The sequence below is a fragment of the Stegastes partitus genome, unplaced genomic scaffold (assembly GCF_000690725.1).
Source record: "Stegastes partitus isolate 25-593 unplaced genomic scaffold, Stegastes_partitus-1.0.2 Scaffold1547, whole genome shotgun sequence".
Lineage (NCBI taxonomy): Eukaryota > Metazoa > Chordata > Actinopteri > Pomacentridae > Stegastes > Stegastes partitus.
Window position 1 is genome coordinate 91,919 of NW_007579278.1, and position 24,133 is coordinate 116,051.

General features: G+C 42.6%; 1 protein-coding gene across 2 annotated transcripts in view; it reads right to left on the reverse strand.

The window, feature by feature from the left end:
* Positions 1 to 3,675: 3,675 nt before the first annotated feature.
* LOC103371228 (SH3 domain-binding protein 4) overlaps positions 3,676 to 24,133 on the reverse strand; it is a 59,372-nt gene continuing 38,914 nt past the window's right edge. For both annotated transcript variants that reach the window (XM_008300479.1, XM_008300480.1), the window contains exons 4-5: positions 10,252 to 10,440; positions 3,676 to 7,292 (exon numbers count right to left, since the gene is read on the reverse strand). In XM_008300479.1, the coding sequence (XP_008298701.1) occupies positions 7,068 to 7,292; positions 10,252 to 10,440 (414 nt within the window). In that variant the 3' untranslated portion in view covers positions 3,676 to 7,067. The remainder of the gene's footprint in view (positions 7,293 to 10,251; positions 10,441 to 24,133) is intronic.

Genomic DNA, 24,133 nt, shown 5'->3' on the forward strand with positions numbered 1-24,133 from the left:
CCAGGCTGTAAACGTGTTTATTTCTGCTGTAGAAGTTGGACATGTTAACGTTGAGGTTTATGGGCAGTGAATCGCTTTTGGAGCCTCAAGTGGACATTTGAGGAAGTGCAGGGCTTCCAGATTTTGGGATTGTTTTGGTTTGATTTTTTCAGCACCGTAGCTTGTTGTAGGTTAACTTGGGTTCACAATGTGTTTTCCCTCAGTAGCTTTACAGAATATTTAGTCAATGTAATGACGTAGTGCTGCTAAAAAATTAGGTAAAGTCCTCCACAAATCTCCTGAGCAGCGGGATGAACATTTTGGTAAGTTTGTCCAGTGCTTGAGCAGTTCTTGCAAAACTCTCATCCGCCTTAGCTGTACCTCCTGGTTTATGCTAATTAGCAAATGTTTGCAAGCTGAACTGACGCTGCAACTGTGGAAAATCATAAAACCCGCAGTTTCCACCGTGTTGGACATAATGCAGCTGTGAAACATGCTGGTGTTGCAGCTCAGACACCAGAAACCGAACAAAAAACCCCAAAAAGACAGACAAAGCAAAAGAAGGAAGTCTGCATCCAGGACTGAGGTAGCAAGCAGGCAGACTGAGGAAAGAGTGGTGAAGAACAAGTGAAGCGGTGGCATAAATACTGAGAGACTAATCAGCGAAGTGGATGCAGGTGAGCAGAGAGCAGGCAGGTGGGAGATTTAGACGACGGAGCAGACGACCTGAATGAATGAACATGATGAACCACAAGTTTGAGCATTTTAATCTCATACGACGTCTGTCTGTTGCCCAAGAAGTATTTTTTCACGCATCCAAAATGTGAATTTCTCAGAGTAGTGATTGTGGGTCCAGGTTTGGTTTAAACATTGTGGGAGGAGACATTAATCGGGGGTCTGGGAGGAGAAATTCTGAGCATCAATCACAACATAATGCTGTTTTTGCATCGTTTTGTTCCTTTTCTGCATCGACATACGCTGGAACATGTCTTCATTCATGCAAATGAAAACACAAAATCTCGGCACCAGGGGGCAGTTAAAAAATAAAGAGGAATATCTATGGATCTAGCTGCTTTATGCACAACACATTCAACGGTTCTATGAGCTAATAATTTATATGATGTGAGTCTCGGTGCAGAAGAAAAAAACACCTACTGCTGTCTGAGGTATTGCTGCATCTATCAGGAGCAGTTTTTCTTCCAAAATAAAAGCCTCCTGCTTCTTTTAATGTTATTATTGTGGAGGGGAATGAACATTTTGTTAATAATTGAGGGCGACATGTACGTTGCATCCTTCCCTCATGAGGTCAACAGACTTTTGTGGACGTCATAAAATGTACGATTAAAACTCGAATCCTGATCCTGGTTCGCTCACGCCTTTCATAAAACCTGCTGTTTGTGGTGTGACTCCTGATCAGACCTGGTTATTTAACCCCAGCAGTCTGTTTTTATGCTAATTTCATCAAGCGACAAAATATTGGCCTCACGGTGTCTCGCACTGAAATGGAAGTTCATTATTCGTAACAAAAAGTAAAAGAAAAAAAATCCTCAGAGCTCCCACGAGTTGTTAAAAATGCTGCTGCAAAGCTTCTAACCAGGTCCTCTGAGTGGTCTCATGTCTCACCTCCAGTTCTTCTCCCAATTAAATTCAGCCCACGCTCAAAAACTAAAGGAGCTCTGGAGCAGGAACATGACGGTGCCAGAATTCTCATGGTTTTAATTCCTTCAGTAAATAGAATCTAAATGTCTTATTTAATTTTATATGCAGCCTGTATTTCAAAATGACTCGATGCAAAAGAAATCGTGTCTAGAAGATGATCCTGGTATCACACACAGGTAAAAATGACACCTTTCATTTGCTGTAACTTGTTCTGACCGACTCCCATCACACATGCTGATATGAGCCACTTTTTAAAGTTTTCTCTGGTGAATTGTCAGAAAACATAAAACACAATCAGGGTACTAATGTGTGCTTCTGTGACTTTGTGTCGTAAACATTAAACAGCTGTAGTTTTACTATTTACGGAAGCTGAGAGCGGTCACGGCTGCACATTTTTATAAACGGCATTTTCTCGAGACAACGAGATAATTATCTCGTTGACAGTTCCGGCTGTCACTTCAGCCTTCATCAGAAGTTGTCGGACTTCCTGGTGTGACGTATCTTATATTGACAGCTGACCGGGAACTCCGACATGACGTGTCATGAGAACAGCTGACCGGGCAACTTACAATGAAGCGCTGGTGCCCGGTCTGGTCTGTCCTCCGGCCCCCCGCTGGTGACTGAGGATGGAATCCCAGGTGTGTGTGGGAGGTCCCACAAACACCAATTATCTCACGAGAAAACGATTCTTGTTATCCCGAGATAATGAGAAAATTAACTTGTTATCTCGAGAAAACGGCGAAGAAAGAACAGTAGCGGAAAACGACCGCTCTCGGCTTCCGTAACTATTAAAACTATGACACATCCCTGTAAAGCCTGAATCATGAAATAAATGCCAAAAACTTTTACCTTCTGACAAAATCCGGCATTTTTGGTGCATAAATTACTGATCCGTGGTGGATTATGTGTGCGCTGAATTGTATACACGAGGTCTCAAAAACTCACCTATCAACTTTGACTCTTTGATGAAAATTGTGCTGAACAAAAGCAAGACTTCGGCTTTAGATTGTGGCATCTGAAGTGGATGTAACACTAACCTGGTTGCAGTTTTTCACAGAACTTTAACACGTTTTTCAGCCCTGAAAAGGCCACGTGTCTACCTGCTCTGGTTATGAAGTTATGCTGCATGCAAATTCAAAGGTGAAGCATTTGAATGCACCTCAAGGCCGTCTAACTGTACACGTAGCCACAGCATGAAGGTAAAGCTTTTGCATGGCTTCAAGTTATTTTTGAAGAAGAAATCATCTGATTCTGAGGGACTCTGCTGGAAAGCTTTTCTCAGATTTGGCTGATTCTTGTATTAAATGACTCACACAAGCTGCAGGATCCTCCCTTTCTCTCACTATTTTCCTTCGTCATCCGGATGATAAGAAGAACCTTCTGGAGAAACCTTCAGAGCAACACTTAAAGCTGCAGTCGACAGACATTTATCTGGTTACACCATACGTCTCCTCTGTTATTGCTACGCGCTAAAACACCGAGTCCCATTCTTTGCATGTGAAAACCCACTTGGCAACAAATCCTTTGTGATTCTGATTCTGAAAAAAGGCAGAAAGAAAGAAAACGCAGTGTGATTGCGTTTTTGGTAAAATCTCCCGTCACAGGTTTGATTTCTTGCAGGCCGAAGACGGAGCCAAGAGGAAGGCGGCGCAGAGGTCCAGTTTCCTCCCAAACCACTTGAATTACAATATGCTGAAGGGTTTGTGTGGAATATTTTTTTTGCCCAGTGATGCAATAAAGTGCAGCTTAATTAATCACTGGGTGACCCCCTCCTTAACATCTGCTTTTACTAAATGAGGCTCAGAGCTCGGAGGCGTTTTGTTTGTGGGATTCTTGCAGCGAAAGCACTAAGGATCCTTCTCGCCGTCCAGAAGCTCCCCCTGAACTCTTCCTCCTCTCTCTTCCTCCTCATCCGTCCACCTCTCGGGGATGTTTTCCACCACCGGAGGCGCCGATAAGGCAGCGAACACGACGGCCTGTCGCTCAGATAAGAAACCCTCGCCGTGTTTGTGCAGCAGCCAACGTTCTCACAACGGGTGCGTGTACAAATATTTACATTTTTATTTTTCCACAAAAGTATGCAGTCACCAAAAAAAAAAAAATACGAGGGGGTGTCAAACTCACCACTGGATGTGATACTTGCACATATTACAGTATGCAGCACTGAGACAAAACCTAACCAGAAGCTTTGACGGACAGTGTCAATACAACAGTGGTGTCAACGTGGCAGACGGCCGTCGGAGGCGTCTTTTGGCAAGCTTTGGTTAAAAAAAAAAAAAAGTACATTTGAAGAGACAATAAGCTGAGAGAGGAGACAGTCTGGAGGGAAGTAGCTTTAAATAATCAATACATGAACATTGTTCTGGAGCTTTCAGCCGCATCACGACATGTTGGAGAAAACTGCTCGTAACGATTAAGCAGGAATGAGTTTTATTAGGATTTTAAAGGTACTATTAGTGATTCTGCTCATCAATCCTGTGCTAAGAGAAATCACAAATAGGTTTTCACATTGTAAAATGATCTAATTAATGTTTTAATTACCAACAATTTGATATTTTTATTGTTCAAAGTTTCTTATTCCTGTTAGTTCCTCCACACATCAGCGTACTAACAATAGTTTGTGTTCTCGCTTTTGAATTTCCTCTCCTTTACTTTTTATCCTAAGGTTTAAAAAAAAACAACTTTCTTAGTTTTTCTGTGAGGCTTTATTAGCTCAAGAGAAAAACTTTAGAGCACTTCTTCTTCTTCCAACATTCAGTCAGAAAACGGGTTAAACTGAAGTGAGTTTGCCTGCAGCCTCCGAATCTGTAAATCTGCTCTGAGCGCTCTGAAACTGAATTTCTGAACGAGGCTGCCGGTAAACACAACAGACCTGCGGCGACCGGAGAGGAACTCGGAGCCAGACGATGGGAAAAAAAAAAACTCTTTTTCTGCACCTGCATGTGATGAACTTCACGTTTCTGCCGACTCATCCAGTTTCCAGCAACATGCAAAAAAAGGCTCGTGGAACGGCGGCAATAAACAGCGTCGACGGCGGATTTATGCCGGTTTATTTGCTTTGTTTACAACTTTACAACGTCGCTGCACCACTTCACCGCTGTCTACTGATGCTACTTGGTGCACAGTATCTGCAGTTTAACGTCTGCAGAAACGATGAAATGACAAATTGTTCTTCTGGTATTGGGTGTAGCGGTGATGTAGAGCAGGCCGGCATGCCTGGAACGTTGGGGTTTTTTAAAATGGAGATGGCAAATACCTGCCTCCAAAATTGTCTGTATCACTGTGTACAAAACCAAAGAGCAGAGTCTGTGTTTGTGTTGCCCACATCCCTTAAGATCTCTCATAAAATGCATCACACGTGAATTTGAAAGGGAGTCGATCATATGCACCGTAGCAAACAAACAATAGAACAAATAGATCAAATGTCCCAAAGAAGTTTCTTTCTCGGTCACCAATCTGATTCAAGTTCGAGTCTCCGATTGTTCCATAAACAGTCAAAATAAATAGATGTATACATGATAAGAAATGTATAATTTACTCTTTACATCTCTCAAAAAGCTTCTTGTAGCTGCTAAATATGTTCCAGTATTACATAATCTGGACGTGTTCGACTCTAACTGTGCTAGATGAACTCTATCAGCACCTTTTCTGGGCACCAACATGGTGGTCTGGACAGGACAGCAAAACTACTACCCTAGACTGTAGAAACTAGAAGGTAAGAAGGAAATAACACACTTTTCTATTATTGTAGATTAGCTGTAATACCTGCTTGTTCCACCAGGGGGAGCCTCTGGTTATTTAGTACCGCAGCGACCAGAGGAGGCGCTCAGTCCCGTGTTGGCGAGCAGAGATCATTGTGGGGGTTTGGCTAGTAAAAAAGGCACCATGACAAAGTCTTCTGTGGTGCTTAATGACCCCTGACGATGCTGAGATCAATTCGGATCCTGTTCATATCAGCGGACCTTTTTTGCACCACGGACCGGTTTTAAGCAAGAACGTTTTCTACGGACCGGTCATCGCGCACGTTACAAAAAATCAGTGTTTTTTCTATTCAAAAGTTTCCTAAATTAATAAAGTTACTTGCTAAATATATGTTTACTTTTTCTTCCATCTCAGTATCGAGTCCACTTTCCAAAGAAGCTCTCCTGAGATTTTTTTTTTTAATTTCGGCAGCGGTTAGACTGACGGCTTTGTTTATTGGCTGAGCAATAAAACTAATAAGAGTCAAATGCGAGAAACAAGCACAGATGGATGCGACTGGAAGACGAGCTAGTCATTTTTCAAAATAAAACACCCTGCAGGCGCCGCTGGAAATAAAAATACAACAATAAAATGTTTTGGTTTTTTTTTCTGTGCGGCCCAGTGGTCGGGGACCGCTGGTTTATATAACCAAGTATCAATATCTGCACAGGTGTAATGTCCCCTGTGCTTAATTTAGAATATAATATCATCAATTATTGTATGATAACACTATATTTATTAGGAACGTTTTTTTAAAAATGTACAATACAAGCAAAGTATCGGGTTCAGGTTGGTGTTAATACCCATAAAATTTGCCTTCATCCGACTACCGATCCTGAATTTAGCATCTATTTTCTTCATTCCTGCAGCAGAACCAATCAGAGTTTATTGATCCATCGATAATATTTTCACCCAGGAGTGTAACCCTAACCCTCATGATGCCGTAGAAAGCCCCAGAACAAAGTGACGACTTGAATGCTTCAAAGTGAAACTTTCAGACTTCTGGTTCCATCTAACCAAAGACAACCAATTCATGATGACAGCAAACAGACAAAAATTCTCACTAACTGGTCAGTTTAAATCAAATAAATCTGCTGGTTAATAAAAATGACCGAATCCGTTTGGGACGCTAATGGAGAGCTTGATTAAAAGAGTAATAAATTATTCTGCTTTCTTCTTCTTAGAAAATACAGACTGACACCAAAATATTTGGATCTCTGAAATGAGAAGGACCACAGGGAGAGAGAACCTGAAGAGAGAGACGAAGAGGCGACGCTTCTCTTTGACGTATAAATAAATAGAACAGACTTTGACACGTGTGACGAGGCTACGAGGAGACGAAATCTAAAAGTGTCTTGTCTTGGGGGGGAGAAAAAAAAAGTGTCTTTTCTTGGCGTTCAATCCACAGTTCATAACCAAAGGGTTCAAAGTGTTGCTTTACAAAAATGCTGTGCCATAATAAGAGTACAAAAATACATAACTGTGCAAGACGGGAGCTAATAAAAGAGTCCGTGTGAATACTGCGAGCTCCATACAGCACTGTGTTGTTTGGCGGAGTCCGGCGGAGTTCCTTCTGAGAGCTGAAGGCGGCGCCGCGAGGACGACAGCAGTGGCGGCGTTTCGGAGTGCGCAGATATGCAGCATTTCAAACTGTTGTTTTTGTTTAAAGCGAGCTGGTGCGGGGTGCTTCAGATGGCGTAGTCGTCCTGAGCGGCGGGGCTGAAGGCGGAGCTCCGCAGGGCGTCCAGGCAGTTGACCAGGATGAGCGTCCCGGTCAGGTGCTTCCAGCGCTTGGTGATGGGGTTCTTCATCTTGTCCAGCCCCATGTGCAGCTCCTGGATCACGTCTCGGTAGCTGTCGCCGATCTGAGCCGCCCACGTGACCAGGAAGTCGTACGCCGGCTTCCACATGGCCTGCAGAGGGAACACAAACGTCAACTTTTTGACTCAATACTGATGAACTCTGTCCTTCCTTTGCCTGTTTTGCGCATAGACTGTATAAAAGATGGACGTAGCTACCGTGACGTCACCCGTTGGTTTCTGCACTGAGAAAATGAAGCCAGGGTTTTGCTACTTCCTGGTTGACATCTTGGATTTTTGGAGCCAGTGACGCAAAAATCGTCGGAGGGGGACGGAGCCATAGGAGCAGCGATTGGTCAGATGGATTGAGAGGCGGGCCCTCTCTGCCCCGCCCACATTTACCGCCTTCTGCTCGCTTCGTCTGCATCGTCGCTGCCGACTGTCAATCAAGCCAGCCACGCCCCTTGTCCCGCAAAATGTTGACGATTTTTAAAAAATTCAGTATTGATTTATTTTCAGATTGGCCACCTGATCTCTGGACTTGACCATGAAAACTAATAAGAAAAAAATCCTGAGCTGTAGGAATGCAGTATTTAATGATCTGTGATCACTTCTTTTCCAATTCATGTCTATGGGAGCCAGGGCTTTGTGGAGCCAGCAGCTAGCGGACGTAGTGATACTGCAGGTTTTTGACAGTTCCGGGTTGGCTTCATTTTTCAGGGCCGGTTGCTACGTCCATCTTTTATACAGTCTATGGTTTTGCGCCACAACAATGTGAACATGCGAGTTCTGTTGTGGACCACATGTCAAGAACTCACATGTGCACCTCATTATTAATTAGATATAAAGAAAAACACTTTGCATTACTTTAAACCAATCAACAATCCTCTTGGATGCCGCTTCAGTATTCCCCTTAACATAGAGTGGAACTGTTTTGCTGTATTTGCTTCAGGGGAAATGATATTAAAACAACATTCCCACAGAAAACGAGACTTGTATCACAAATTCTGTCAAAAATAATTGCGATTTGACGTTTTTTGCATATTGTTCAGCCCAACAGAACCTTTTTTTGTCCCCCAACAACAAATCTAGTTGCATGTTTTGGAGCTACTTCCTGCGTTGTTGTATTTGCAGCAGGGAGACGAGCGATGTGATTAAAATGGATAATCCACAGAGAAAAAAACTGAATCTGAATTCTCAGCAAAACCTTAGATTTTCAGCGTTACAGGTTGCTGCGAGGTGGTTGTTGTTTCTCACAGTGAGGCGGATTCTGAAAACAGCAGTAACGGTGGCAGAAAACGGAGGACAAAGTCAGACTGTAGGACAACAGAGCAGCTACATCGCAAACATTCTGTCATCCAGATGTGGTTACTGACATGTTTAGACTTGTTTCCATCCATTTACTTCAAAGCATATTTTTAATTTGTACATCAAAACCCCCGTAAGGAAAAATCTCACAAAAAAAAAAACCTCTCGTTGATGCATCAATAAAGTCAAAGTGTGGCTTGGCAAGTAAACTTCGACAAAGCTTCTGCTGCGCCGGAGACAAACATCCACTTCTCTGGTAGTTATACTGCAAAAAAACAAAACAAATGACTCTAATGCGCTTTATGGTTACATCGACTGTTTCGGTTTTCCAGGGTGGACTTCTTCTGGAACATATCTGCATTTCAACTCCTGCGACGCGTTCTGTTGGCGTCGCCGGCTCCTCGTTAGCATAAAGTTAAGATCGCGGCTACTTTATGGGAACGAGGGATATCAAGCGTTCGCAAAACTTTCGGTTTAAACTAAAACGAGGACGGATTCAGTCTCAAATATTTTCAGACACATTTCATGGGAAGTAATTTATGAGTTTCCGATCGAGCCGCCATGTTGGTTCGGTTGTGTTTTTTTAGTTGTATTTTTGTTGTTATTGTTTTGCTCTGTGCTGGCACTGGCAGAACAGCTCTTCATTTTTTATGCATGCAAACACGAGAAATGACAATAAACAAATCCTGAATCTTGAAATCGAGCAGCAGAAACCGGTTCCAGAGCTAGTTCCACGCTAGTGCCTGACTTTGCACCGGTTCTTTGTGTTTCTACCATCTAAGCACCGGCTCCAGGCACCAACTCTTTGTTGGGCCAGAGCTAAGCACCGACTAAGTCAGAGGCTGGGGGTGAGGTTATCGTGACTACCGAGATCGATGAATGGGACACACAAGCTGTGATTTGTGTCATTTTTCGCCAGGACGTCTCTGGTCCAATCATAAATGTACTGGAACGAGTCCTGGGACAATTTTGCACAAACTGTTGTGCACTGAAATGTGGTACAACTGTGTCCCACCAGCAGCACCACACTGTTGGAAAACAGTACTTTTTTTTAACTTCGGTGTACTTATGCTTAGAAACGAGGTCTTTTCGTGAAAAATGCACCTACATGAGCTGTTTATCTGCTCATAGAAAAGACCGCATGAGAAAAAACCACTCGGCGTCGTCTTGGACAAATCTGACATTAGAACGCCCTCGTTTACATTTTTTAAAGTCATCTTTGGTCGCACACCCGTCTGATCACCAACAGCAGCTACCGCAGCCTGCAATGTGGGGCGTTCAGGGAACATCGTAACTTGTAGAGGAGAAAATCAAAGTCATACGTTTTGCCTGTGACAAGGTGAGATCAAATAAGAAAGTTGGTTGCACCAGTGATAAAGTTAGTCTGGAGTCCTGTGTGGACTTCCGTTGTTCGGTAAATGGCCACGTATGCAGTGACGTATGGCGTGGCTCTAACTTGGCTCCTTGCCGTTGGAAAAGCAACTGGTTCTTAGATTGGAACCAACTAAGCACTGGATCTAGCACCAGCACGGAACTAGCACCATGGGGCTTCTTGGTGGAAAAGGGGTACGAATGAAGCGTCATTCAATCAGATGCAGCCAACGTGGTAGGACGGTGAATCCTGTGTGGAGTTGTACACCATTCAAGCATCCGATACTAGCAAGTGGTGCCATCCTTGAGTCTTAGTACGCCACTGTGCACACGTGGCATTACTCCTGAACTATCAATGCAGCAAAATAAATCCCAAGCGGTAAGACAGGCGTACCTCACTGTCCACCACCCCGTTCTTGTCGCGATGCGGCGCCTCGTAAGCGTCCATCTGCTGGCGCGAGACCTTGACGAGCCTCTCGGCCAGCTCCCTCCAGCGTCCGGCCACCTCCACCGCCGTGGTCAGGAGGACGAAATCCATGACCAGCCTGGCCACCAGACCCTGACAGTCCATCTTCAGCAGAGCCTGCAGAGAGAAGACAGAGATAAGCGCATAAGAGTTCAGTTAAAAAAAAGGTACCGCCTGAAGTGATGGAGACTTTATATTCTGCACGAGGCCAGATATGAACTCTGACTGGGAATCAGGGGTAAAAGAGAGGAGGACGGCGAATCGCTAACAAGGAGTGTAGTGAAGATGGAAAGTGAGCAGAAGTCTGTGAAGTCTGACTGGAAAAAAAAGAAACACTACAAAGAGACTAATAAATGTACATCTACAGGTTTCATTCCACTGGCTTGATCCTGTGTTATTTTCCACAGCCTGCCTCCACAATCCTCCTGCAAAGTCCCGGCTTTGTGCATTTTTCAGATGCTTTCTGCTGGAAATAGAAGTAAGAGCCTTGTGTTGCCTGAACGGGAGATTAAAGTCACATCTGAACCGAGGGGAGGGAAAACTGCTGATCGACGCTGATAGACGTAAGCTGTGTTTTCCACATAACTGTCGAGTGAATTAGGGGCGAGTTTTTGGAGTTTTCCGCAAATTGCTTTGAAGTAAACGAACGTGGCTGCGCTGTGTCGTCAGACGGTGGCGCTATGGGCTGCGTGGCTGTAATAAACAAAGCAGAAGAAGCCTGGAAAAACTCACTTCTTTGCCATTTGCTTAAAAAAAACAGACTTTTATCCGTCAATAGACAGAACTCTCGAGTTTTCAATCAGGAAAGTTGTAGTTACTCGTTCATGTCGGCTTGTATCGACCACGTTTCAAGCTTCCCAGAGACAAACAACAACAAAAACGCTAATCGGCCATGTGAGGTGACTCACCACTCGGTTTGAAAGGCATGACGTCTTTAAAAAAAATGACAAAATGACATCATTCATCAGAGCCAGAAACTGTAAAAACTGAGAAAATTGGCAGATTTTCAATTTTCAGAAAGTCCTTAAACAACTTATTTGTGCGATTTTAACCAAATTTGATCTTCAAGTTGGGATATTTCTTCAAAACCACTCTTATTCTACATGTCTTGTTTTCAAAAAAAGGCCCCAATTAAACCATTTGAACCAGAATTTGTATTGAAACAAACTAAAAATGTAAATAGTAAATTATCTTTTTTTTCTTGTAAAATTATTCTCGAAGTTGGTGGAAAAATAATTAATACTCTGTTGTGAAAAGCTGTTTATTCCTCCTATTTCTTATTTTTCGAAAGCGTTATTAAAAGAAAGGGACATTATGTAAGCTTTTTTTCACATTTGGTAGTTTCCATGGACTTTCTCTGAGATACTACAAAAGCGTGCATAAAAATATGTTTTGGAAAAGCAGCACAGTGAAGATTTAAGTCCAGCCTCAGACAAAACCGTCGGACTCATAATCAGCACGTGTCAAACTTTCTTCGTCTGGACCCAAGTTTGTGCAGCTGAACAACATCTCTGTGGCTTCGCTGCACGAGAGGCCAAAAAAAAAAAAAAACACGAGGCAGAAAAATGCACCGTGCCACAGCGTCTCCTGTTTGTTCGGCGTTAACTGGTCTGGACAGCCGCCCGGTTCCTCCCATCAGCCCCTGCAACCCCTCTGTCTCCGTCAATTCTGCCCAGATGGCTGGTGATTGTGGGAAAAGAAAGAAAGAGAAAAAACCCGACTCAGACTGATTCCTGCAGTGGAGACAACCTGCCGCAGAGTCAGAGGGGATTTGCAAATACAAATGTGCCACATGCAAATACGAGCGCATTTGCAATGACGCGCGCATACATTCATTCATTCATGCGTCGCATTTGCACTGTTTGTCTGCACTGTGGAGCTGGCAGCACAGCACTTAGTGGAGCAGAGTGTCCCGCACAGCGACACGCTAAACAACAGTAAATAAAAGATATTAAAATGCTGCCGCTGCTCAGTCGACCACCGCCTCTAATGCTCATTAATCACAAAGTCTTGGACCCTAATTTCAAGCCTGAACTCCACCAGAGAAAACACAAACCTTCACATCTACACGCTTCACCAGCATCCTCAACCCTCTGGACTCCGGGAAGGTTTCTAGGCGTTTTGTTTGCTCACCGTGGCCTCATTTCTCACTGTAATATAAAGTCCTGCTCCTCTATGGAAGCAGCATGAAGAAGTAGAGAGAACTCAGGAAGGTCCACTTTGCAGCAAGACACAGTTATAAGGCCATCAATTCTTTAAAAAAAGGAGGCCTCGTCCACATGTAGCAGGTATCTCACGAAACGAAGATATTATTCTATGATTTGGACCAGAGACAACACAGTTCTGAGGGTGTCCATGCTGGTTCCACATGTAAACACAGGTCGCGTATGTGACATAAGAACATATTTTGTCGCAGGCAGTGACGTTTGGAAACCTAAAACCCCAGTTATTGACATGCAGACGCATAAACGGAGGATTCACACATCTTCACTTTGGTCGGAGGTTTTTGAAAGAATCGTTTTTAATGCCGTAAATCTGTGTTTTTGTGTAGATGACAGGAGAAAAATATCTTAGTTTTGTGAGACACCTGCTACGTGTGGACGAGGCCTCAATCTCTACAATTTCTTTCCATGCCGCTCTGCACTTCCTGCAGTTCAGCCGAATAGCTTCAGAGTTTTTGTCACATGAGCGTTAGCCGTAGCTGAATCAGTCGTGGTTTCTTGGTTGAATTTTTTGTAATTTTTTTTATAGGATCTGTTTTGCGCAAACAGATTATTTTTGGGAAATCTTTAAATGAGACGTGTAGAATAAAGCCACTTAGTGATTCTTTTTGTTTTAGCAGTTTCTAGCTGTGATGAATGGTGCAATCTTGGTGATACGTTAAAGAAAACACGCGTTTCAAACTCGCTGGGAAGGTTTAGGTGAACCTAAAGCTAACCAACCCCTCAAACGACACTTTGCAAAAGCAGGAACCCGACAAAATGTACCAACTTTGTAAAAAGTCCTCGTCTGCAAAACACATCTTTACTTTGCAGACAGTTTCCAAACTTTAGACGCGTCTAAAACTTTCTGGAAAACTCCCCACCTTTGCAGAAATGTCCCCACTTTTCAAGAACTTTCCAAAATGTCCCTGCTGCCTACAGATACAAATTGTGCAGCTAAAACCGGTCCTGGTGGAGAGAAAGAAAAAAAGCATCGACACGCAGAGCGAAGGTGACTTTAAAGCTGCACTCGGGGCCTCAGCGGCTCCATGTGCAGGAATGTGTGGAACGACAGGATACGAAGGAGGAGGGGGTGAGGATGGAGGGAGGCCGGTGGGGGAGGGGAGGGGGTGAGGAATGTGGATGCCATCCATGCTCCAGCAGCCTCCCTCGCTCCCACACCGGAGGACGAGATAGCTGTCGGCCAATCAGACGCTCGCCGGGTCAAAGCCGCATCAAAAAACTGAAGCAGGTTTTTTTTCCTTTTTGGACAAAGTTGGATTCTGGCGTCGCAGCAGGTTTGTTTGTTTCTGGGTGTGTGTCTTTTTTTTTTTCTTTCTGTGAGACAAACACCTGTTTCCTCGCTGGATAAGGACAGGAAATCCCTGCCAAATAAAGGAAATCACTTCCCGTCTCAACAGGACCTGAAGGCTGCCACCGGACGCCAGCGCTGCCGTAACAATGTCACACTTTGTTTACTCAGCGAAGACGCACAGTTGGAAGCAAACGCTCGGACGCTGAGTAAACATCAACAAAGCGTCCGCAGCAGCCGTGACTTTCAGTTTGTTATCAGGGCTGCAAATCTCCAGTTCAGCTCAGCGCTGAAGTCTGTAATGGAGTCGACCGATTATTTTTAACGCTCTGAACTTTAAAACCTGCCGGCGGATAAGTCACAGGATGTTTCCTTTACGTTCAAACTCAGAGCTTTTGCATCTCCAGGTGCTGAACTCTTTCACACTGAATTCATATAAAGACTTATCAAATTCTAAACTAGCTATGCGACTAATCAGGATTTTCACAAATTGTTTGATTATTTAATCCTCTGAACCCCAAAACCAAACAGCGAGTTTGAAAAGCATGTTAAATATTTTAAAGAATTGCCAAAACTGACACCATTTATCAGCCAGAAATGGTAAAAACAGAAGAAATTGGCAGATTTTCAACCTCCTGACGGTCCTCGAGCTAATCGTGTGTGAAGCTCTGTTTGTAAAATGAACCAAACCTGAGCTTTCACTTGTGATATTTCATCGATTAACCCTCTGAACCTATAAAAAACCCCTACAGGCAGGTTCAAAATGCAAAAGTGCACCATTTATCAGAGCAAAAGTCTGTAAAAACATAAAACAATCATCAGATGTTCAACTTTCCTTGAGCTAGTCGTGCACGACACGCAGTTTTGTTGGAATATTAAACAAATCTAAGCTTGAAAATTGTGATATTTCATCAAAATCAATTGGTCTCGTTTAAATGTTAGTCAAAAATACAAACTGTTGGCACCAGATTCTGTGAAAAACTAAAAATTCAGAGCGTTTCAAGTGTAACCGGGGAGTCACGATGATTCTCTGTCAGCTGTGACCAACAGTCATGGAACAAAAAGTCTGTTTGGCTGAGCTGCAGGAAGTCATAACATTTTTGTAAAATAAATGAAGAAATTAAACTTTTTCATCATTTGCAGCATTCTAGCCGTCATGCTGGACCGAAGACATTTCTGAGTTCTGTGTTCTTCTAACCATGATTGCACCGTTTCCATGAAGGGTTTTAAACTGCAGTTTAAAATGATGCTACAGTGAGTAAAAACGTGACGGGAGCAAAAAACCACCAGAAACTGATTTGAGGTTCAACGGGATGAACCCTACATAGAGATATTGGTGGTTACGACGCACCGATTGGCAGCTTCGGCCTTCATTTTTGCACAACTGGTTTAAATTTTTACCAGCGGCTGTGGCTCAGGTGGTAAAGCGGGTTGTCCACTAATCACAAGGTTGGAGGTTCGATCTCTTACCCGTCCACAGTTTAAGTGTCCTGAACCTGAAGTTGCCCCCAATGGCAGACAGACTGTATGGCAGCTCTGTCACCATTAGTGTATGAATGTGTGTGAATGAGATTGTAAAGCTTTGAGGGCTGCTATGGTAGAAAAGTGCCATATACGTGTAGATCTTTTACATCAGAACTTTTGTTAGAAAAGGTTTTTTGTTCTTATTAACTCTTTTTCAAAAAAAAACAACTCAAGTGAGAGTAGAAACCCTTTTTTTTTTCTCCAAAACTGGGAATGCTTTTTGAATTTTGCTGGAAACATATTGTTTTTCTACGGAAGAGGATTAAGGCCACTGAAGAAAAAAAAATCAGAATTCTGAGAAAAAAGTCAGAATTCTGACTTTTTTCAGAGATTGAAAAAAAAAAATCTCCAGGATTTTTTTTTTTTAAATGTTCTGGGAAAAAGTCAGAATTCTGATTTTTTTTCTCAGAATTTTATTTATTTTTTCTTCAGTGGCCTTAATCCTCTTCCGTACTTTTCAGGTTATTTCAATTCTTAAAAAATAAATAACCAGAAAAGTTCTCTCTCTCCTTCTAGTCATGGCTGTTCTGTTTCCATAGAGGTGCAGAACTTTATGTTGCAGTGAAAAATGTGACGGGACCAAAGAAACGCCAAGAAAACGTTCCGATGAATTGACTAATCGATAAAACGTGATTGAAAAACGGCTTTCAGTGGCAGCCAAAATCTCCTAGAAGCTGATTGATGACCATTGTAATGAATAAACATCCCATTTTTTCCCCAGCTTGACGAGACCAAACATAATAAATCTGAGCCATGAATCCACCCGACAAGAATCAGACGTCTCAATAAATGTGCTCCGAAGGCCATTAAGTCCTTTTTTGTTGAGCATTAAGTTTGACTGGGACCAAAATAATCTGCAAAACTTCCTCCATGTGTTAGTAAAGAATCACCTCGGATGCTCTTTGGACTCCTGACTTGTTATTTTCTTCCTGACTTCAACCTCGAAGTCCTGATTGTTCCATTTTCCTCACTTCTCGACCCGCTCCCTCCAGATCGAGCGGTTTGTCTGAAACTCGCTCCACTTTCTGGTTCCGTGTCGTGAAGTATTTATCGGTGAGCCACTCCAGAGTCTGATTTTTTTAAACCAAGACGGAGGCCGTCGAACGTCTTTCCGGCGGAGGCGAATTAAAACGCAGCGCCGTGTTTTTTTTTTCTCCAAAATGTCAGCCGGTCCCGTGCGCTCCGGGACTCTCGGCGTTAGTTAAATGCCACAGAGTTTGTTTCACCGGCTCAGCAATCAGACGAAGCTCTGTGCCTCCCCTCCCCCCGCCGCCGCCGCCGCATAAATCATCCGCTTGTCAAAATGAGGAGAAAATTCCCGCAGACATATTTTCGGAAGATAACGTTGATGTGGAAACGAACGAAGCGGGCGGTTCAATCAGTCGGTAAACACACACACACACACACACACACAGGCGTCGGTTAAACCGGAGTGCGACCGGCGCCGAAGGTTTTGATAAATGACTCGTTTCTTCTGTCGTCCCGTTTCTGTTTCTCGGCTACGAAGCTGACACTCAATCTCTCCACTTCAATCTCCTCTTTATTATTTTTCTATCCCATCTTCATTTTCCATCTGACTTCCTCCACCTCTCCCATTTGCAGCCTCTCCAGCGCTCCATCTCGGCGGCGCTGTGACTTTGCAATTTCCAGTTTCTCTTTTGCAAACCCTCAAAAAACCTTGAGAGAGATTAGAGATCATGGCTTTGGGGTTTTGTTTCCATTCTTTCTTGACCCCACACGTGAACTTTCCTCGTTCCTCTCAGACTGAAATAACTCCCAAATGGTCTCCAGACAGACAGACAGACAGAGAGCGAATCTGTTGTTCAAGTCAATTACTCCAAAAGCAGCAGCAGCCTCGCCACACCCAACCCGCTGAAGGGGGGAAGAAGGAAGAACAAAATGTTGATCTGTGTACAAAAATGGCAAAGCGCGGAGCTAATAGCTTATAATGGGCCTCTCCAGCGTTTCAGACAGAAATAGGATGTTGTTATTATTCCCAGGCTCTATCTGCCACACTGATCTGGCTGCGAATAATTCAGCGGGGTCGGTCAGACGCTCGGCTGCAGAGCTTTGAAATGAAAATCCCCCTTTTTTAGCGCCGAGATACCGCAAAAGGTTCCTCCTCTGTGGTCTCGGGGCTTCGCGGAGAGGAGGAAGAACAGGATGAAGGAAGGGTTTTTTTTCTTTCTCTCAGTTTCAACAGGAGGAATTTGAGCTGAAGTCGCAGGACAGAAGCTCAACGTTTAGCCTCGAAAGTCACGCCGGATTCGCTGCTTTGTGCCGGAAAGTGGAGACTAGTTTTGACTTGCCAAGAGAAACTCAAAATATTAAAGCTGAAACAACGAGTCTGTTAATGAATTAGTCCACAGAGCAAACGTGAATATGTTTGTTATCTGGATAAAGGCTCCAAGATGCACAGTTTAGCAGCAAATTAACTCAACTCAAAAAGGTTCTTATTTGCCACGACTGTCCGACAAAAAGTTTTCTGATTCAAAGGCTTCTTGGAGTTTAAAAGACACACCGGCAGGCTTCACATGCGAGAAGAGGAAAAAATAAACAAGTTGTAAGTAAATATTTCCTCAAAACCGGCCACTCTTCCAGCAGCGCCACACGAGGAAACACAACTACTGTACTATCAGCAGCACAAAGCCACATCCAGCTGCCATTTAAAGCAAAAAAAATGAAAAAACAACAACTCTGGATTCCTTCACCAGCCTGTTCCAAGCAGCAGAGAGGAATCACCGATGCGAGAACTTTGTCACCTCGCGAAAGATTCTAATTACTGCTGAGAGGCTTTTAAAAAAAACACGATACGCTTCCTTGACTGGAGGTGAGGAAGAGTTTTTCCCTCAAGCTGGATGACGAGAAAGCTGAAGCAGAGTCGTCACATGTGGAATAATGTGCAGCTTCATAACGAGGGTAAAGATGATGCGTTTCGTGGCAAAACAATCGAGCTGTCATGGTTTCAGAAGTCCTGTAATAAATCCATGGAAGAACCAAAGGGCCTGATTGTTTGTTGTGACAAAAAAATGGTGTTTTAGTGTTTCCATCAAAGAAAATCCAGAGTTATAAGACTTCAAAGTGGATGTAAACTTTTGCTCGCGAGAGAAAAAGTATTTTTTTCTGATATTTTGCACCTGCATTTTTGATCATAAAAAGCAAAACATCTGAAGACGTACCCTTCAAAAAGTTCTTTTTTTTTTTTTTACTATTTCTTGGCACCAATATCAGTTTGTTAGCAAATTATTACGACTTCAAATGTATTCACAACAAGCCAGAATGTCAGTTTCTCGTTATTGCACAAGACCAGCGGACCCAGGGAGCTTACTTTTGCAATTATCTTCACATCGGTCGATAAATAGCAGATAAATAAAAGGGAAAGTCTCCAGATCTTACACATTTCTACCAATTTTGCTGCAAATAAATCCATCAGTGTCGACATAAAAGAAAGACAAAAAGATCTTTCTGCTGATGTATCAGAGAAACGTTGAATATTTACAGGTTTGTTTACCGTGTACAAATTGCAGGGTGATATTTAATTTTCCTTGCGCGCCCATTTATGCCCATTAAAAATGTGCATTTGTTGCTGCAGCAGCGACTCTGCGCTGGCAGGAGGAGGACGTTTGAGTAAGCAGCTCGCGGGCAGGTTTACATTTTCGCTGTAAAACCTGAACGTGTCTGAACATCGCGCGCAGGTTACAGCAGGACACCGGCAGCCTGAGAAACACAGAAAAACAGGGAGGTGGGCCGCTTGTGTTTTTGCATTTTTAATTTCTGTCCAAAGCCCCAAAGAAGGCAGCAGCAGCTCAGGAGGGAGTTCATGACGCAGTGAACCTGTAAAGGCTTGCCCAGAATTTCCCAAATTACGTGACAGTCAGAACAGAATGAACTCGTGTTGAAGTTGTGCAATTAAAAGAATGCTCCCACAGCAGCCCTCTAGTCACAGAGATGATTGTAGAAACCCTCCACACACCTCAGGAATCCTTCTTTTTCACTTATCTTTAAAGCGAATGAAATCCCAAAACAGCTGGCTGTTCTCCAAACGGCCCAAAGCAAGAGAAGTTTAATTGTCAGGTTGATTAATGTTAAAGCCTCAGACTTTACAAAATTCAATAAAATAAATAACATTTTACTCTAACTTGCAGTAACAGAAGCTTCTGAGCTGTGAACATGGTGTGTTTGCAGTTGTGCGAGTCCAGTTTTTGGACTCTTTTAGCTCCAGTTTTGGTCTCCACCGACCTCTAAAGGAAGAGTCAAACATTTCCTGCACAATCCAGCACTACTGAGGAGAATAACAGACAAGTTAGCGATCTATGTTAGATTATAAAACTGTGAAAATGCTCCCACAGCAGCCCTCTAGTCACGGAGATGATTGTAGAAACCCTCCACACACCTCAGGAAGCGAATGAAATCCCAAAACAGCTGGCTGTTCTCCAAACGGCCCAAAGCAAGAGAAGCTTAATTGGCAGGTTGATTAATGTTAAAGCCTCAGACTTTAAATAACTCAATAAAAAGAATCAAATTTTACTCTAACTTGCAGCAACATTATGTGTTTGCAGCTGCATGAGTCCAGTTTTTGGACTCTTTTAGCTCCACTTTTGGTCTCCACCGACCTCTAAAGGAAGAATCACACTTTTCCAGCACAATCCAGAACAACTGAGGAGAATAACAGACAAGTTAGTGATCTATGTTACATTATAAAACTGTAAAAATGCTCCGACAGCAGCCCTCACGTCACAGAGATGCTTGTAGAAACCCTCCACACACCTCAGGAATCCTTCTTTTTCACTTATCTTTAAAGCGAATGAAATCCCAAAACAGCTGGCTGTTCTCCAAACGGCCCAAAGCAAGATATGTTTAATTGTCAGGTTGATTAATGTTAAAACCTCAGACTTTAAATAATTCAATAAAAAGAATCACATTTTACTCTAACTTGCAGCAACATTATTTGTTTGCGGCTGCGTGAGTCCAGTTTTTGGACTCTTTTAGCTCCACTTTTGGTCTCCACCGACCTCTAAAGGAAGAGTCAAACATTTCCAGCACAATCCAGAACTACTGAGGAGAATAACAAGTTACCGGCTGTTTTTTTTAAATGATCTGAATGCTGGTTGTTGAGCTTTTATATACAAACGACTGTTCATACTTTACTTTTAGCGCATGAGGTTTAACAAAATGCAGCCACACCGACGACTGATTTGACATCAGCCAGCTTGCAGTCGAAGTGTTTCGGTGTTCAAAGGTCATCTGCTCCTCCCTCCACCGAGCATAACGGATTAATCCTGGAGGGCTGTCGATGTACAACTTTTGTCCTCATTAAAGCAACACCAGCGGTTGCCTGACCAATCAGAATTTAGCACAAACTGACCTGGAAACTAAAACCCAAATAACATCATAATTATAAATAACCAGCTTGTTGTGTGGTACAAACATGAGTAAACCAAACACCAACAATCTCTGATCACATGAGAGCTGTGCAAGAGAAACAAGAATTACTGGGAGCCTTTCAAGTCTGTGCAAACTCTGTCGATCCTTCAGCACTATGTCGGATTATAAAACTGCAAAAAATGCTCCGACAGCAGCCCTCAAGTCACAGAGACGATTGTAGAAACCCCTCAACGAGCCTTCTTTGTTGCTCATCTTTAAAGCGAGTCAAATCCCAGCAGCTGGCTGTTCTCCAAACGGCCCAAAGCGAGAGAAGTTTAATTGTCAGGTTGATTAATGTTAAAGCCTCAGACTTTAAATAATTCAATAAAAAGAATCAACTTTTTGTCAGACTTGCAGTAACAGATGCTTCTGAGCCGTGACCGTTATTCGTTTGCAGCTCTGTGAGTCCAGTTCTCGGACTCTTTTAGCTCCAGTTTTGGTCTCCACCAACCTCTAATTGAAAAATTGCACTTTTTCTGTCACCACAGACAGATTTTGTCACGTGTTTTTAATATTATGATTTATTAAACTAACCCAGAGGACACACACAGAGGAAATAAACACCTTTTTTGCTTTTGTGCGACCTGGAAAACAAACAAATCTGAGCAATGTTAACACTTCTCTATCGGTATTTTTACTCATGAAAGAATCTGTGCGAAACCATTTATATGTGCAGTAGTGTTATTTTCAAAATGAGAATCTGGACAATCTGAACTAGTACTTGAGCATATTTATGGTTAATTTTTCATTTTACGACCCTTTGCTACTCCAGCAATGCAAATTATACTTTACATTTATCGTACAGCCTAATAAATCCAGATCCTTCCTTCATCTTTCCCCAATAATCACCCAACACAATAACAAACGAACAACATCGACTCTTCTGATCGTCGTCCCTACAAATCACATGCAAACCAAACACTCACTTTCAAACCCACACGTCTCCAGCTGACCTTGAATGCATCATTTTCATCTTTTTCTTACTTTCCTACAGTAATGTTCTCACTTATATTCCATCCCAGTCTTGTATCACTCAGTTTCCACCCTGCAGGACTCAGATTGAGCGCAGAACCGCCAGTCGTTTTTTTGTCTTGTGACAAAAAGAAACCTATTTAATATGCAGACAATGTGGCTCATCTGTTGTGTAGCAAGTTCAGTTCTTATCACAGCAGCGTCTGGACTCAGAAGTGCAGAAAGCTTCTCCGGTTTCACCAAAACTATAACATGGAACAAATCTACTGAACGCTCAAACTGCAGAAATTCAGCCCGATATGAAATCAGTTGTTTGTTGGACTGCAAATAAACTCACCGTCGATCAACCTGTCAGTCATTTTTTTTAAAAATAATTGTTGGGTTGTTTGGTCTATAAAAGGGCAGAAAATGTAGAAAAATGCCTCATTTTGTCCAAAGATGTTCAGAAAGAAACCAGAAAATATTCACATTTCGGAAGCTTAAATCAGTGAATTTAGAGTTGTTGTTTTAAAAACAATTACTTAAACCAATTAGTGATTAATTTAAGAGCAAACAACGATTATTTGATTATTCGTTGCTGGATGGTTTTTGCTGCATGCAGGAAAATCTGAACAAATACAAATCTGTGTTTCCACATTGCAGCAGATATTCTCGTCGTACGCTTTCAGTTTGAATTTTTTTCCAAATTTTATTCATCCGTGTTAAAAAAAACAAAACAACAACTAATAAATGTTCAACAGTCAGCATGAATCAGATGCTAATAAACCAAATAAAGAGCCAGACGAGGGCTTAAATATCAAAGCAGAATGTGTGGAATAGATTTACGAGCCAAAGAAAACAAACAAACAAAGGATTCCTTAACTAGATCCATAATGTTATGAATTAATGATGATTAAAGTCACGACCAGCTTCACGTTGCAGCTCAACACGTTGACCGTGGACACATTCTTCAAGTTTAATGGTTGAAATCCTTTCGGATCGTTCCAGTCAGTCCTGGAGGAACAAACTGAAGAATGTGTTTCAGAGATGCTAATTTCACCGGTTGATTTTTATATTTAAAAAATAAATAAATAAAAAAATCCAATTCTAACAGTCAGATGTTGTAATTCGTGCGTTTATCAGTCGAGGGACATTTTATTCTGTGATATCTTTCAAGGGTAAAGCTGGAGCCTGTTTAATATTTTAAAGCGTAATAAACCTAAAAGGCTTCCTGGTATTAGTTTCACATGACGTTCCGGTTCAGATCTCCTGGTTTAGAAGCAGATCAAAGTTCTGAAAACCAAACTGTGGCGTTTCCGAACGTCCTAGTTCAAAAAGTCCGGTTGGAGTTGAAAAAAGGCTTCAGTCACACCAGCTGTCTGCACCTCACTGATAATTTACTCCCCGTTGCATTTACAGAATCGTGAAATATCTGCACATTTGCACCTGGTAGTCATTTACTGAAACTACACATTTACATATAACGGAACCTTGTGTGTACTTTTTGTACCACTTTAAGCCTTTGTGCACATCGCTACTGTTTCTACAGCTCCTAATACGCCAAATAAGCTACCTTTGGAAGAAGAAGCTGTTTTCATGGAAACATTTGCACATACTCGGGTTTAATATTTGCATATTTCTTACTGTAATTTAAAGAAAATGACAAGATCGCTGCTGTACAACAACAATAAAGGACTTCTATGATACTCTGCTGCATTGATGCTTTTGTGCAGATTTACTGACATTAAACAGGGTTTCCACTGATCTTCCAGCTCATGATGTGATGCAGTGAAACAACCAGACGTTTCACCACAACACTAAAACTAAGTACTTATGAGTTACTTGCTAGCTACAGCTGATCTGTTTTCTCTACATGTTCACACTAAAGAATCCACCTGCCGCCGGCTCGCAGCCCCGTGATTGGCCGCCGGGGCTGAAGGGGGATTATGGGAAGGACAGCGAGGTCGAGGCGACTGCAGGCGCCTGCAGGTCCACAACTGGAGCTTCTGTTTAGTTTCCGAACAATGAGGCAGGAAACATCTGCCAGCCCGAGATGCAGCAGACGCAACCTGGATCCTTTCCATCATCCGCCCGACAACAGCAAACACAACTCGCCACAAACATGACGGCACGCTGTTACATATGATGAAGCTTTTTATCACCTGGAAACACGCATGAATGAGACACGTCAACTCAACTTAGACTGAGTAAATTTCTGTATAAAGACTTGTTCGAGTTTACAGTACAGTCACACATTCATCACTCAGAGCAGCATCTGCATCTTGGGTGAGATTTGAGTGTAAAGTGATCCACAGGAGACAAAAGGTTTCCAGACATCTTTGAATAAACGACTCATCCGAGCTACTAAAATACATGAAAGCACAACAGCTGGAATCTA